The sequence below is a fragment of the Sinocyclocheilus rhinocerous genome, unplaced genomic scaffold, assembly GCF_001515625.1.
Source record: "Sinocyclocheilus rhinocerous isolate Xijiao unplaced genomic scaffold, SAMN03320098_v1.1 scaffold115, whole genome shotgun sequence".
NCBI classification, from domain to species: domain Eukaryota; kingdom Metazoa; phylum Chordata; class Actinopteri; order Cypriniformes; family Cyprinidae; genus Sinocyclocheilus; species Sinocyclocheilus rhinocerous.
Window position 1 is genome coordinate 1,956,276 of NW_015650001.1, and position 16,603 is coordinate 1,972,878.

Here is a 16,603-nt window from a genome sequence, read left to right on the forward strand (position 1 = left end):
ATGTAGTATTATCCTGACTACGGTTTATTTATTTATTTATTTTTATTTTTTTGTCTTTAACAGTCATTATCTGTAAGTCTAAAAATACAATATATTAGAAATATATTAAATATTCAAACACAAAAAATGGTTTCAAACCATTCCTGTTTCCACAGTAACAGTAACTTCTCTAATTGGTGGATTTTGTCTCCACCAATTAGAGAATTATGGGTAGTGTAGTAGGCTACTTTACATTCAAACGTGATTAAAAATTAATCTGCCAGGGACCTTGGTTTGAAAGGCTTGAAATCCCTGGAATAGGACGATTTTTGAGTGAAGTGCCCTTTCTGTCCACCAGATGTCAATATTGAACAGGAGTGAAAGAGCTAATGGCACTCACTGTCTGAATACATGAATTATATGTTGTCTAAAAATGTCTCAGATGCTTTTCTTTGAATTAGGCATTAATATTTTATGAATTTGATGAATTTATGCATTTAACGAATACGTCTTAAGAGAATAAAAGGACTACAGTCTTTTTTCTGTGTATACAGACACACTGGTTGCTTTATTATATTGTGTGTGAGATTTATTTGACAGCAGTGTGCACCTGTAAGCTTTTTAGTAGCACATTTTATACAATTTTTTTCCATTGTGAATTTACACACATTTTGTGCTGTTTACACATCGAGCTTAAGTGAGTTTACAACTTGTCTGGAGTGATGAAGGGTTTTGTAGAAGCGCGCGCGGTGCGCAGCCGCAGGAGAGGCGCTTGGAGTCAGTCAGTGTCAGGGGCTTTGAGGGGTCACAGCTGATCACTCTGCATGCACTTACACACTCAACTCTTGTGTTATGCATCCTTTTAAGCAAACAGAGCCAGTGGAAATACTTTTACGCAGTGTTTCCCTCTCTGGTCATCGTGTCTCGTCCACGGGTGGCGGATCTTTGTTGTGTTTGGTGTTTTAGAGTGAATGGTGAGGATTACCGGAGCGCTCCAGAAATCAGCGGCGTTTTTAGAGTTTCACGTCCGGGATGGCCTCATCGCGCCAGGACTACATTGCACCATGGTGGACCTACTGGCTGCACAGTTTCCCGCATCTTAATTTTAATTTCCAGACGGTTGATAGCACTTTTAAACCGGAGGACACCAGCTATCAGCAGGTGAGAGTTGTTTGGATTTGTAGTTTATGGAGGGGAGACAGAGGGAAAACTAAAAGTAAATATTATCTTTTTTTGCCATAGCTGCTGGGTAAACAACTGACACAAATTCATAGCTTAGTCAACTATAATGAAGGTAGATTTTAACTTAAAGTTTGAGCGTGTTCTCGGGACAAGAGTATTTTATACGTATCATTTTAATTAAGGGAAGGACTTTTTACTACAATTTTTGAAAGTGAGTTTCTATGTAGAAACAAATACTTGACAACATCAACATAAAGAAGCCATTGAACATTTACACTGTTATGGCTTGAAAAGAGGGAAGAAATAGAGGTCAATGAACACAAGTTGGCTTGACCACAATTGGAGCTTGTTGTCCTACTACGGGGCAAGTTGTCACAGTGTTACAGGCCATTAAACATCCTAAGACTTTTCCGTATGAAGTAAACGATGATCAACTCATTAGTCTACCAATAAATAAATAAAATTAATAAAATAGAATATAGAGATATCAAACCATTGTTTTAGCCAACAAAAGTTATAATAAATTGCAGAAATTTCACTATGAAGGAAACCATTTTAAGTTAAGCAATTAATTAGACTGCAAATAAATAAAATTAATAAAATAACATACAAAAAAATATCAAAGCCTTGTTTTGTCCAGCAAATATTATAATGAATAACTTGCATACGTTTATATCATTTAAAATGTGTGACAACTTACATTGGATTGGGAAAGGACTCACTGAAGAAAGAGCTCAAGAAATCACTGACAATGGACAACAAGTTTTTGCCATGCAGTGTGACATGTCCCATATGCATTGTTTTCCTTTTACAGGGCAAGAAGTGTTCAAAAGCATTTTTAAGACGTATGCCTATACAGAAGCTGAATTAAAAATAAACCTATATGTAAATATTCGTGGGAGTAAACAATGTGACAACTTGCCCCTGCCTCCCCTGCCCAGCAGTGGCCTGTTCTTGTAGGTGTAGTAGTGGAACATGCAGGATGAAATGAGTGTGAAATGTAATTTTGTAATGGATCAAAGGTTTTTCTCTCAACTCGATTGAGTAGAACTATCTCAAACAGGAGCTGACGTCTATAACTTGTACTCTATATGCGTACTTTATCTGTTCACATAATCTAAATGCATTACCATTAAGACAAGAATTCCACACTCTGATAATTGAATATATTTTGTACCTTAAGCATTTAGGCACTTTGATCTCAGATTAAATGTGAGATAAATGTCGGTCACTGAACTCTATAAATGTGCAGTATCTGGTAAACACAGATGTATCTGATGGAGTGTCAGATCTCCATTAAAGAGACTCTACTGTGATTTGTACCTTAGCACACAATACTGTCTCCAGAGGAACATTTTGCTCATTGATTCAGTCGATATTTCCGCTGGTTTTTTTTTTTTTTTATCAAAAAGGATATTACATGCCTTGTTCAAGGTCACATTTCTCTGGGTTACTTGAGGAAATCAATGGAGCGGCAACACAAATTTATTTCATCTCTCATTCTAAAATAAACTGCTTGTCACATCTTTCTCTCGGTTAAATTCTCTTGCTAGTGCTTATTTGAAATCAATCTCAGGAATTGTTCTTCTGAACATATTTCCAATACCATCTTAGGGGTGTGTGAGTGATATCAAGAGATGTGTTGTTGACATTGCACTGATTTGAAATTCCCATCACATGAAAACACCAGTGTGCAATTATTATAATATGTGGTTTTAGTTTTAGTGGCATAACATTTTCAAAAGCATTGACACAAATTCTCACAATCTTTTAGGTGTCTTTGGTGCCTTGGTGTGCTCTTTTAAATATGTACCTTTAAAAGTACCAAAAATGCTATGTTAGTAGTGTCATCATTGTTTTCTTTAAAGCATCTGTTTGATGTATATATTAATCAGATGCCATCGCTATACCATAGCACTATCAATGCTTTTTTGTACGGAGGTGTATGTATATGAAATATGTATTCTTGCTTCTGTATATGCATGGGCCTCCACCTCTCCTCTGCATGTTTTCATTAGCCCTTGCAGGAAGTTTGGTTTAATGTAGTTAAATTCCTCTGGTAACAATGCATGGGACAAATATAGAGATCAATTTTTTTTTGGTAATGACTGTCATGCAGTGTTTGCTAGTTTTTAGAAAAACATGATGAGAAATGTTTTGAGTATTACTACTTGAGAATTAAAAGTAAAAACTACTGATCAATAAACCATGTTTATTTATTTTGCAACTGTATATACCATGCAGTATTTAAAAATGTAGAAAAATTTGTGGTGACAAATACTAATACACAATATAAAAAAAATGTATGAGGAAAGCTATGCAGACATACTATTTTTATACCTTGTAAAACTGTTGCAACAGTGGCATTAATTTTTTTAACATTAGTTATAGTTATTTATAGTTTTTACTAGGGCTGCACGATAAATCGCATGCGATATTTAACGTGCATCTTATCAGTAAAGCCGGTTCTGTAATCAGCGGTAAATCTCTTTTTACCTAAAGTGGCCTATGTACAAACAGTGACATGCAAATGTATGTCCACATTCAAGCATTTCAAACAATTGACTTAAACAGCTAAACAACTAAATATGATTTTCATTAACAATAATCATTACTAAAAATTCAGCATTAGTAAGTTTTCACATGTGGAATCTCCATGGGTTTAGGGGCTTTTTCCACTTACTTTTTCACTCAAGTTTTTTTTTTTTTTTTTTGCCCTTTTAGTGTTTATTGTTACTCAGCTATTCTATATTTTGGTTTTGGCTATAAATCCTCAAGTTCTTATGTGGTTTGAGCATTAAAAATAATTACACGCCACCCTTTAGTGATTTTAGTAATTTTGCTCAGAATTTCCCAAGAGCATGTTGTGATTATTTATTGTGAAATTTTGGTTTAACCACTCTTTTGGCTTTTGTTGTGACTTTAAAATTTGAAAGCGTGGAGAAGTATTTGTTTTGCATTAAAAGAGCAGTAGTCCTTTTCAGTGTTTTCATAAGCTAATAATAGATCTAATATCTCGTATATCTATATCCGGCTGTCCTTCTGTTAGCCCTGGATCACAAGACTCCAGAGCTGTTGTGCTTTACTTTCATCACATGATGTTTCAACTCTAAGACTGAACGTTTCTGTTTAGCCTCAGTCCATGTGGGTAGCCATAGTGGTGCGCATGGAGGCCCAGCTCGCCCTCATGACAACCATTATGCGATTTATCCACCCACAGCTGCCATGAACACAAGCACAACATCAAGATACATCTTCTTTGAGAGATGCGGTCATCTCGGTTTTTCAGTTTCTACATACTGTATAGACTATTCAGGAAAACATAATGTCTTTCCTCATAGGTAACATCACATAATAAACAAATAACTATGTACCACATTCAAGTGTAGATCAGAACGTTTGCATTAGTTTGAAACTAAATCTGTATTTTTGTCTTGTTTTCCAGTAATATTTAAAGGTTACAAAGGACACGTTTAGTTCGAGATTGATTCTCTGAAAATATATATTTTTTTATTTAAGTGTTTTTTTTTCTGATGATCTTGTGGAAAGAAAGACAAAAAAGGCTGATTTAGAAAATGTAATTAAAACTTTTTCTTGAATTGCAACACTGACAACAGGTGAATCGGTCTACTTCCTGTTTGATTTGACCATCTGCCCCATGTTTGCCTGACTCTGTTTGGCAGTCTCTGATCTTCCTGGCCTGTGTGTCTGCGGTGGGTCTGGGTTTGAGTCTGCTGGTGCTGTCCGCATATCTGACCTGCCTGTGCTGCCGTCGAAGGGAAGAGGCTGAGGAAGTCAAAAGGCCTGACACCTGCTGTGTCACATGGGCTGCTGTTATCACCGGTCTGGTCATATGGTGAGTTCATTCACTTTGTTTTGCACCCACCAGGAAACAGGGACTGATTTTATTTATAGTTTAGATCTTGTTTTAAATACATCATTTGCATGTCCCTAATACATCAGCTGATGCAGATGATGCTTGTTAGATTATATTTAACAAGGATGCATTAAATTAAGCAAAAGTGACAGTGTAGACGTTTATAATACTACAAATCATTTCTGTTTTAAGTGAATGCTGTTTTTTTTTTTTTTACTTTCTATTCATCAAAGAATCCTGAAAATTCAGCTTTGCCATAAAATGATTAAATTATATATTAAAATATTACATATTGATCAAATAAATGCAGCCTTGGTAAACATTAGTATTTTTTATATTTCAACTTTTATTATTATTTCTTAGGGGAATTTCTTTTAACAAAATTGCTTGATGGTGTATTAATATTCAAAAACATTTGTCACCAAATCTAAGGCTGTGTTCTCAACAGTGTTGGGTAGGTTACTCAAAAAAAGTAATCTACTACAGATTACTAATTACTTTTTTAAAATTGCTATTTGATTACATTACTGATTACTGCATTTAAAAAGTAATCAGATTACTAATTACTTTGCTTTCAAGTTACTTTCAAGTTATCAAACCTAAAAAAATAGTCTACAAAGTGAAACTCGTAGTTCTTTCAGTAATTTAATACTGACTGAAAAATGTCATGGGTATCAAAACAGCAACTTAAAAGATCACATTGCATTTTTTCCTGATAACAGCAGAAAAGAACTTAAGAACTTAAGCAAAAAGAACTTAAAATGTTCTGTCATTTTTGAAAATGTAGATAAGAGTAATACAACATTTGAAACCGTAAAGGGTCTACTTTTATTTGTATACACTCGCAATATCAACAAAACTCTGTGCTTTTGTAAAATAAAGAAAATGCACAGGGTGTGCTTACTGCCGTCTCAGTCTCCTTGAACTTCTTTCTGAAACACGCCAAAAAAATAATGAAAACTCTGTGAATACTTGACACCCAGACAAAGGGAAATATATCTAAAGAAAGCCTGAAGTGTCTACTTTTAAATGAAGTAAGTCTTACCGAAAACAAATATACTCTGTTAAAGTAATCCGCATGAAACCAATGTGAGGTAAGTCTTTCCTGTCTGAGATTATTATCTGTAATGCGGTCAAACCCACGCACAGCGCACACTATTCATAAGATAAGCATCCACATGAGACACGCAAACCTATAAACGCCCACATCACCTCCATAAACAAAGCAGCAAGATTCATCAAGTTCATCTAGGCTACTTTTCGTTTTTGGAAGAAGACACGCTGTGAGGAAAAAGCTTTGTATTTACCTCAGAAGAAGAACACAATCCGACTTGATCCAGAGAAGGATATCATTCTGATAAGTAATTTAATCTTACTTATATTAGTGTTATTGTGACAAACTTCTACATATTTACTAGTTGGACTTTTCCCTAACTATAATGCCAGACTAAAATATGTGAAATTGAGTGGAACATTTTGAAATATGATAGGCAACCTTTCATTGCATCTAAACGTTGTACGACCTGTCTGCATTTTAGCTCACAATCTCTGGTGATTTATTAAAGGGCATACTGACGCACAAAACATGATTTTAAAATGCATTTTACTTCATATTTTTTCTTAACACTGCATTTGTAACTTAAGTAATGTAATTTTTATTGACATTAGTAACTCTAATCAAATTACATAAATTTAAAATATAACACATTACATTACTGTGCTATCAGGAAAAGTAATTAGAATACAGTAATATCCAACTCTGGTTCTTAATTCCGATTTATTGATCAGATCTGCTTTTTTGTGTGGCTGTTCACATTTCTTTTTTAAGAAATTTCTTTTTTAATGTGGCCAATATTAGATTCTAGTGTGAACTAATCACGGTCCTGAACTGACCCACATGTGCAAAAGATTGATAACAAGAAGTAAACACTGAGGCCACTGAAGTAAGCGTTTATGCACTCATTTGTAAGCTGATGTGCCGCGGATGCCAGTGAATTCGTGAGCATTATGATTAGCAATTATGATGAACATTCGATATGTAGGATGAATATGAAGTAAAAGTTAAATATTTATGCTACGGCCTCGTATGTTTAGCTTGTATAGAGCTGTCGCTGTTGGCTAATACTTTTGAGTTTAACACCTCTCTGTCTCTCCACTGACTATCTCCTAAACAAAAATTTCAGGATTATGGAAAGATTTTTGTTTTTCTTAATCATGGACACGCATAGGCGCCGTTCACACAGAATGTGTTTTTGAATTTAAATTTGAGCTTAGTTTTTTTCAAAATACTGTGTAATGCATGAGATGCGGTCAAACGTGACCATCAAATGCATGTTCCAATAGAAAAACAATGGAAAAGCAACACAGTGGAATGCAAAAATTTACCTTGCAGGGGGAAAGGGGTAGAAAAAGAAGATGAGTCATGCAAGACGTGCACATTTCATTCAGAACCACTGAGTAGGAAAAGTTCAGAGGGCATTTAGAGTAAGAATGAAATTTTCTTTAACCTGTGACATTTCATTTAGGATGTCAGTGGTATTTGACAGGGATAATGGTGCATTTGGATTGGATTTGTTATGCCATGGGTTCATGGGTGAGATGTGAGCTGTGGAAGAGATATTTTTAGTATATAAGCCAGATACGCTGTGACCTCGCACACAGTTCCTTGATCTCCCAAACGGCGGAGCAAATCAGAGCGCGAACCGCTGCTTTCAGCTCCAATTGGCAGGAAATAAGAAGGAAACTCAATTCTAATTTTGTGAGAATTAATCCTCCTTAAAGGGGTCCTATTATGCTTTTTCACTTTTTTAATTTTAGTCAGTGTGTAGTGTGTATGTTTGGGCATAAAAAAGATCTAGAAAGTTACAAATCTCAAAGTCCACTCCAAAGGGAGATATTTCGTTTTTAAAAAATCCCTTTTCAAGAACTACAGCGAATGGCTCGTTTGGACTACAGCGTTTGTTTTCCGGGCTTTGTGATATCACAAAGCCCGGAAAACAAACGCTGTAGTCCAAACGAGCCATTCGCTGTAGTTCTTGAAAAGGGATTTTTTAAAAACGAAATATCTCCCTTTGGAGTGGACTTTGAGATTTGTAACTTTCTAGATCTTTTTTATGCCCAAACATACACACTACACACTGACTAAAATTAAAAAAGTGAAAAAGCATAATAGGACCCCTTTAACTTCTGCTCTCTCCGAGCCGGATATGTTGCGTAAATTTATTCCCTGCTAACCAGCACACACCTGTCACAGGATTCATTATGTTCAGTGAATGAATACACATGAAAACACGTGAGAATCTCTTACACACAAAGTCTGTTGGTGGATCATGTTTGCAGTGAGATACAGTATAAACCAGTTTCAGGATCCATCTCTTGTAGTCTGGACTGTGTGTGTGTGTGTGTGTGTGAGAGAGAACAATATCATCACCGTAGGTGTTTTGACCTAAAGCTCACTTCTTACCCTTTAGAGAACCTCTAAATCGATTTCAAACCTCCAGAGCATTGGGAGTTAGCACACTGCTAACACTGTTTGCTTTTAATTATGTCAATAAAAGAGAACAAATGTTTTCGCTAATTTGCTAAATTGAATTGGCAGAGGGTTCGGCTAAAACTTGTGACAGTCATGAAAGTTTGAGCCCTGATTGAGTTAACATTCCAGATCTAGAAACAGGGCTGGTTGTCGTGCTAAGTGCTGCTGCGTGATGCAGCTAAAGCCCTGTTTAACCCTTTACTTGTGTATGTGCATCCTAACACACTCTATTGTAAGTAATGGGCTTTTTTTTAAAGACCTATATAAAACCCAAACTGAAGTTGTGTGGCTTTTAGCCAATGCCTGTTAACTTCACAGTCATTAGAGTTCTCTTAGAGATCCCCTGACAATTGTAATTGACTGTGAAAACTATAAAACTGTTGATTTATAGTAATAAAAATTGTATACTGATAATATTATTTAAAATATTATTTAAGTTTAAAGTATTTAGATACAGATGAGTTTAGGGAGACTGACTTGAAATTGCCATTTTTCATGTGAGTGGGCTGATTAGCTCTCTTGCCACAATTTACAGGGTCATGGTAAGTTACTTCTCTTATTAATGGATCTTTGTCCAAGATTAATTATGTACAATATAGTGTAGTTTTTCCACTGAACATTTTGCTGTTTTTCTCTGGAGAAGCAGTACTGTAATCTGTCTGAGTACATGGTGTTCAAGTTAAAAGATTTTTTAAAAACGTTTTAAAACTGTAGGTTTGGCCCCTAATTCAGTATTGTCCTTCTTACAGAATATAAATAGAGTCTGAATAAGAGTTTAGTAATGGAATCAAGTTGCAGGCTCAATTTTCTCATTTCCTCCACTTACTAAATGACATCATCATCTTCTGCCTACAGTTTCCTCTCTTTTGCTGAGAAACATCACTGATGCTTGGGTTAATTCTTTGTAAACTAATGACATCATCATCGTTTACACTTGACACCAAACTTGTAACCACATACATACATAAAGTAATCTTTGACTGATTTGACTGATATTGGTTGTGATATGTCTTAAAAATAAGACTTAAAAACAGAGGTGCACTGCAGCACATGCTCTTAAGAAAAGACGCTCTTATAATGAGACCTTAACTCAATAATGTGGCTGTTTATCTCATTTATGTTTTTGTCAGATGGCCCGTGGTCATTATTGGATTATCCTATCAGCTCATGTCGCTTTTTAATTTCATTATATTACCTTTGTCCATTTTAATCCAATAAAACAGGACCAGAATAGTTTTCATCCAGTCACACTGGTTCAGTTCCCTATAAAACAATTGACACTGGAGTTCTCTACCTACATCCGTGTATATTAGAAGCCAGTTCTCTCATTTACAGAATAACATTAGCCTTTTCCACCCCATTCTCCACAGTTTTCCAGTTTATCTCAATTTTTGCTAATCATAAATGAGCGTTCGTTTCAGTTAGCTGTGGTCTGAGCTCTAATGACTGCTCTGACCCCATTAAAGCCCTGCAGAGATGGCTTATGGGTGAAGATTCAGCCGCAGTGGGTCGTTTCAGCAGGAACTGACTGTAATTCATATCCAGCTTCAGAACAGCATCTGACGGTACGGCTTAGGGAGATAGTGTGTCTGTCATTTGCACATTTGAGCATATTAGGTGTTTAAATGGCACTTTTATCCTGCGTCGCTCTGTCAGTGCTCAGTGGGAGCACATAAGTGTTTACTGAAGCATTCGATGAGTCCTTCAGCGGTTTAGAGAAAAATCACCAGTCTCTAGCAGTAATATCAGTCCTCACTGTTATTTTTCATCTGTGGAAGACAAATGGAGAAGATTTCAAGAATCCATATGCAGATCTTTCCATACAATGACATTTTGTAGTGACCGAGGTTGTAAAATGTAAATGAGAGATAAGAATGTCCATGATAAAGAAAAGGATCTCATATGTGACAAGTTCTTAGACATGTACACTTTGTATTCATTGTGGTTTCATATGGTTTTGAAAAACTTTTATGACATTTCAAACAAAAACTGTTGTTTATTGCTCTAAAAATGTCAATTGGTGTGACCATTAAAGGAAAAGTTCACCCAAAAATGAAAATTTGCTGAAAATTCGCTCACTCTCAGGTCATGCAAGATGTAGATGAATTTGTTTCTTCATCAGGACAGATTTGGAGAAATTTAGCATTACGTCACTTGCTCATCAATGGATCCTCTGCAGTGAATGGGTGAAAGTCCAAACAGCTGATAAAACCATCACAATGAACCACAAGTAATCCACACAACTCCAGGCAATCAATTAATGTCTTGTGAAGCAAAAAGCTGCGTGTTTGTAAGAAAAAAATAAACATTAAGGCGTTTAACTTTAAATGCCTTTAAAAGTATTCCTTTAAGTAAAAAGCAAAAATGGGAAACATATTTCCCAGCATATGAGCGTGCACATCTTAATCATTTAATTTCAAATGTTTTTGAATATTTTTTTTCAAAAATTCAATTGAAAATATCAATTCAAAAATATCAAGTTTTTTGGCAGTTGCACCACTTACTGTTAGGTAGCACCTCCCAACATTTACTCAATGTCTGGTATCATAGCGGGCAAACATGGATTTGACTCCAGTTAATGAGTCATGCACGGGATGAGTGTGTCTCCAATAACACTGCCATTTATTCCAGACAAGCAGCAACATCTATTAAATTATATAAGGCACATTGAGGTAGAGTATCCGTTACGTTGTGGTATCTTGTGCATAAACGCACAACGAAACATTGGTCTCAGAGCGCAGCAGTGTTCGCAACAGTCTGTGAGCCGTGATAGTTTTAAAGTCCGTATGGAAACGGCTGCGTGATTTTGGTTCCGGAGCTGACTTTCTGACACAGCCGCCCCCGATTATCAGTCAGGATTAATTGTATACCTTATGAAAGGCCGTTTCAAGAGTCCGCTTCATCATCACTTAATTGGGGAAGGTGAATCAATCTCGCAACGGGACGTGTGTACGTTTTATCCTTCACTTGAATCTTGGCCTTCCTAATCCTTCCATCAGCCCCTGCATAAGTTTCCTTCACGATGCTTACAGGCCACAGAGCTCGTGGAAGCTGAGGATCAATCACAAGCACTACTTGTCCTACTGCCAGCTCTTTGCCATCAGATCTCCATTTCTGTCTGCCCTGTAGCTCTGGTAAGTAACCACAGATGAAAAAAGTCCAGAATTGGTCAGCCAATACCTGACTGTGTCTCCACCTGCATTTTCCCAAGAGTTTGTGGGGATCGTAAAGGACTTGTGGCTAGGGCTGGGTATCGTTCAAAAATTTTCGATATCGATATCGATACCGATACCGATACCTTGACTTCGATACCGGTTCCTGAACGATACTTTTTTCGATACCAATTTTATGAAATCAATTTTAACAAGATTACATTATCTAAAAAAAAACTTTGGTTTTATTTTTCAGCTTGTTGATGTTTATACAAACTCAAAGACTCATCTCCTGAGCCACTGCACAAAGGAACAAAATGTAACCAACACAACAAATCAGTGCAAAATAGTTTTAATAAAGCTCAAATAGTCTTCAGTTTACACATCTGTTAGGCTACATTTACACTAGTTAGTGTTCGTTTTAAAACGCATAGCTCAGACAGAATCATGATTTCTATTTATTTTCCACTGATATACTGATGATTTCCCTTCACTATTAATATAATAGACCTAATATTACCACCCAAGCAAACAAAAATATTTCTTAATCAGTGGAAACCTATACAGTGTTTTCTATCGGAATAAGCGCTTGCGTTCAGTCAATAAAAATCGAATAGTTCTTAATTTGTTTGAGAACTGAGAAAGACCATACCATATAGTCGTGGCCACATAACCACCATCGGGAGTGCATTTGACATGTTTCCGTCCTGAAATCTCGTGTGGGTTGAACTAATTTTTTTACGCACCTCATCCCAAACCTTCCGTTGCAAATTCCAAAACGTCATTTTAGAGCTGATAACAGAGGCTTGAGCCATTGATATGCAGGCTAACGCGGTTATTAAAGAGAGAGAGAGAGAGAGAGAGAGAGAGAGAGAGATTAAGTGCGTGTGAATACCTGCGTCTATGCGTCTCTCAGCAGCGTCTTCTAATAGCGAATCTTTAAGTTAAACTCCTTCATGAACCTCGCTACTGAGAAATGTCATGTAGCTTTTCAGCTGCGAAACTATTTTACTGATAAATTCGCGGTGCAGCGCTGACAAGAAGTTTCTGTTCGCGTCTCCACACTGATAAGGCAAACGAGTCAAAGGCATTGGAATCACCCATTCTGAGCGGTGGTGTACTCATGATAGCACCTAACTCGGATTGCACAAGCTGCCTGGGCTGGCCAAACTTCTCCTGCAAAGCTTGCAAGGCATGTATGGTTGTGGGTGGTGCATATATGCTTTAGCCAGTTGTTGGGCACTAACAAACTTCAGATGACTCAGCAACACTTGATATTTGTACTGCTCACTGATGTGAGTATGGTGACTTAAGAGATTGTCTAAGGCCAATTTCAACAAGGCAAAGTCGCTTTCGGTGCCACTCTCAAACACTGGTAGTGTGGGGCAAGGGATGCCGTAGGCTGCTGCCATCAGAAGCTCTGTCCCGGGCTGAGGTACATAACCAGCTTGAGGAACAGGTAGAGGTGGATAAGGTTGAGGGCAGATGGGTGTGTTAGATGAAAGTGTCACTCTCTTATGAGTGGTTGGAATTGGCTGAGTCTGACCAGGGGGGCTATCTGACCTGCTAACGAAGTATTCACATGTGAGCTCAATGCAATGGGTGCAATAGGAGGTACAGTCTGCGAGATCAGAGCACTGTCTTGGTGTGGTGTCACAAGTTTAGCTGCTGCTGGTTGCACAGGGTTGAATGGGGGTAGTGGCATTGAGACTGGGCTGGGCTGCTGCGAGACAGGTGAAATATTCTCCACAGAATGTGTGGCTTGTAGTCTCCCTTGTACTTGAGTACATGTGGACAATTGTGCAGCGTGAGCTGGAACTTGTGCTGACATAGTCGCTGGTAATGTCAATGGAGCAATTTTGGGTGTTGACTGAACTATGCGTGGGTCCCTTAATGTGCTCTGTGCCTCTGGAACAGTCTGCGTGGCTGGAATCATGGAAGATGAGGGGCAGGGAGACTGCTGAGGTACAGGAGACTGGGCTGGGCTGGCATGAAATAACTGTGGTCGTGGCACAGTTGTGTCTGGGGATCCTTCGGGATCTGCTTCGTCCACACTTAAGTCTTGGCTGAGCAGAGAATTCACCAGTTTGGCTACTTCTAGGTCAGTTTCTGCCTTTTTCAGCTTGCGTCGTCTTTCTAACTGGTTAGCTAGTGCTTCTTTTGCCATGAAAGCCTCTTCCCGAACACGTTGAGTTTCTTTAGCTTGGGTTTGCAGTCTCTGATACTCTATTTCTGCCAGCATGTCCTCCTCTATCTGCTGAAGTAGGTTGTCATACTGCCGCTGCTGGATTCTCTCCTCCACTATGGCTGCCTGCCTGCTTGTGAGTGCGGATGCAGCATGAGCGCTCGAGACACTGGAACAACCACTGGATTTGGAATCAGAACTGGCTTTGCTATTGGATGTTCTCCTTGACTGGCTCTTGTGTCGGCTGTGACAGCGTGAAGAAGCGGTTGGAGGAGGGTCCACAGGGGGCAGATAGCCAACCTCATATTCCTCCAGGTGGGAAGGCAGTTTATTATGTCTTTTGGGTCAAACTGTAGCCTCTGATGCATTGCTAGCTGCAGTATTCATGATGCTTTGGTTGCTATGATCCAGCTCGAAGGACCATTTATGTTAGGTAGCACCTCCCAACATTTACTCAATGTCTGGTATCATAGCGGGCAAACATGGATTTGACTCCAGTTAAAGAATCATGCACAGGATGAGTGTTTCCAATAACACTGCCATTTATTCCAGACAAGCAGCAACATCTATTAAATTATATAAGGCACATTGAGGTAGAGTACCCGTTACGTTGTGGTCTGTAACAACAAATAATACAATGCAATTACAATGTAGAATGAGAATTATTGAGTACAGATTTACACAATGCAAATAACTAAAACTGGAACCATAGTAACAAATATACACTCAATTATCAAATATAGATATAAATATCAAATGGAAGCATTAAAGAAACCTTCTTAAATATATTATCTCAACCTCACATTGTGTTAGAGGTGTTAAATACCCAAATTTACATGTGTAAACCGTCCGCTCATGCTTGTTAGCTCTTAAGGCTAATATAATAGCATGACTCAGCGATCGCGCTGCGATCGTTAATTTGCATAAGTAAACATTCGCGGATCATCAAGCATGCATTAGGATAAACATAAAAACACTACAGAAACAATATTAAGCATTATAACTTACATCTTGTGCATAAACGCACAACGAAACATTGGTCTCAGAGCGCAGCAGTGTTCGCAACAGTCTGTGAGCCGTGATAGTTTTAAAGTCCGTATGGAAACGGCTGCGTGATTTTGGTTCCGGAGCTGACTTTCTGACACAGCCGCCCCCGATTATCAGTCAGGATTAATTGTATACCTTATGAAAGGCCGTTTCAAGAGTCCGCTTCATCATCACTTAATTGGGGAAGGTGAATCAATCTCGCAACGGGACGTGTGTACGTTTTATCCTTCACTTGAATCTTGGCCTTCCTAATCCTTCCATCAGCCCCTGCATAAGTTTCCTTCACGATGCTTACAGGCCACAGAGCTCGTGGAAGCTGAGGATCAATCACAAGCACTACTTGTCCTACTGCCAGCTCTTTGCCATCAGATCTCCATTTCTGTCTGCCCTGTAGCTCTGGTAAGTAACCACAGATGAAAAAAGTCCAGAATTGGTCAGCCAATACCTGACTGTGTCTCCACCTGCATTTTCCCAAGAGTTTGTGGGGATCGTAAAGGACTTGTGGCTAGGGCTGGGTATCGTTCAAAAATTTTCGATATCGATATCGATACCGATACCGATACCTTGACTTCGATACCGGTTCCTGAACGATACTTTTTTCGATACCAATTTTATGAAATCAATTTTAACAAGATTACATTATCTAAAAAAAAACTTTGGTTTTATTTTTCAGCTTGTTGATGTTTATACAAACTCAAAGACTCATCTCCTGAGCCACTGCACAAAGGAACAAAATGTAACCAACACAATAAATCAGTGCAAAATAGTTTTAATAAAGCTCAAATAGTCTTCAGTTTACACATCTGTTAGGCTACATTTACACTAGTTAGTGTTCGTTTTAAAACGCATAGCTCAGACAGAATCATGATTTCTATTTATTTTCCACTGATATACTGATGATTTCCCTTCACTATTAATATAATAGACCTAATATTACCACCCAAGCAAACAAAAATATTTCTTAATCAGTGGAAACCTATACAGTGTTTTCTATCGGAATAAGCGCTTGCGTTCAGTCAATAAAAATCGAATAGTTCTTAATTTGTTTGAGAACTGAGAAAGACCATACCATATAGTCGTGGCCACATAACCACCATCGGGAGTGCATTTGACATGTTTCCGTCCTGAAATCTCGTGTGGGTTGAACTAATTTTTTTACGCACCTCATCCCAAACCTTCCGTTGCAAATTCCAAAACGTCATTTTAGAGCTGATAACAGAGGCTTGAGCCATTGATATGCAGGCTAACGCGGTTATTAAAGAGAGAGAGAGAGAGAGAGAGAGAGAGAGAGAGATTAAGTGCGTGTGAATACCTGCGTCTATGCGTCTCTCAGCAGCGTCTTCTAATAGCGAATCTTTAAGTTAAACTCCTTCATGAACCTCGCTACTGAGAAATGTCATGTAGCTTTTCAGCTGCGAAACTATTTTACTGATAAATTCGCGGTGCAGCGCTGACAAGAAGTTTCTGTTCGCGTCTCCACGTGTGTGCGCGAGTGCGTGTCTGCACTGTGTGCGTCTGTGAGAGAGACTGGGAGAAAGAAAGCGTGATTTCCGTAGCCTACATAAAAAAGGTGGAAGACATGGAAATAGTCGGTGTATTACAGTACAGTACCACGAGAGCTAAAGAGAGCAGACTGCTCCGTGCGCTTT

The 16,603-nt window shown here is 38.0% G+C and overlaps 1 protein-coding gene across 1 annotated transcript in view; it reads left to right on the forward strand.

Moving 5' to 3' along the window:
• Positions 1-776: 776 nt before the first annotated feature.
• LOC107711233 (protein tweety homolog 2-like) overlaps positions 777-16,603 on the forward strand; it is a 75,737-nt gene continuing 59,910 nt past the window's right edge. Inside the window, exons 1-2 of the mRNA XM_016516175.1 lie at positions 777-1,140; positions 4,845-5,017. Coding sequence (XP_016371661.1) covers positions 1,012-1,140; positions 4,845-5,017 — 302 coding nt within the window. The 5' untranslated portion in view covers positions 777-1,011. The remainder of the gene's footprint in view (positions 1,141-4,844; positions 5,018-16,603) is intronic.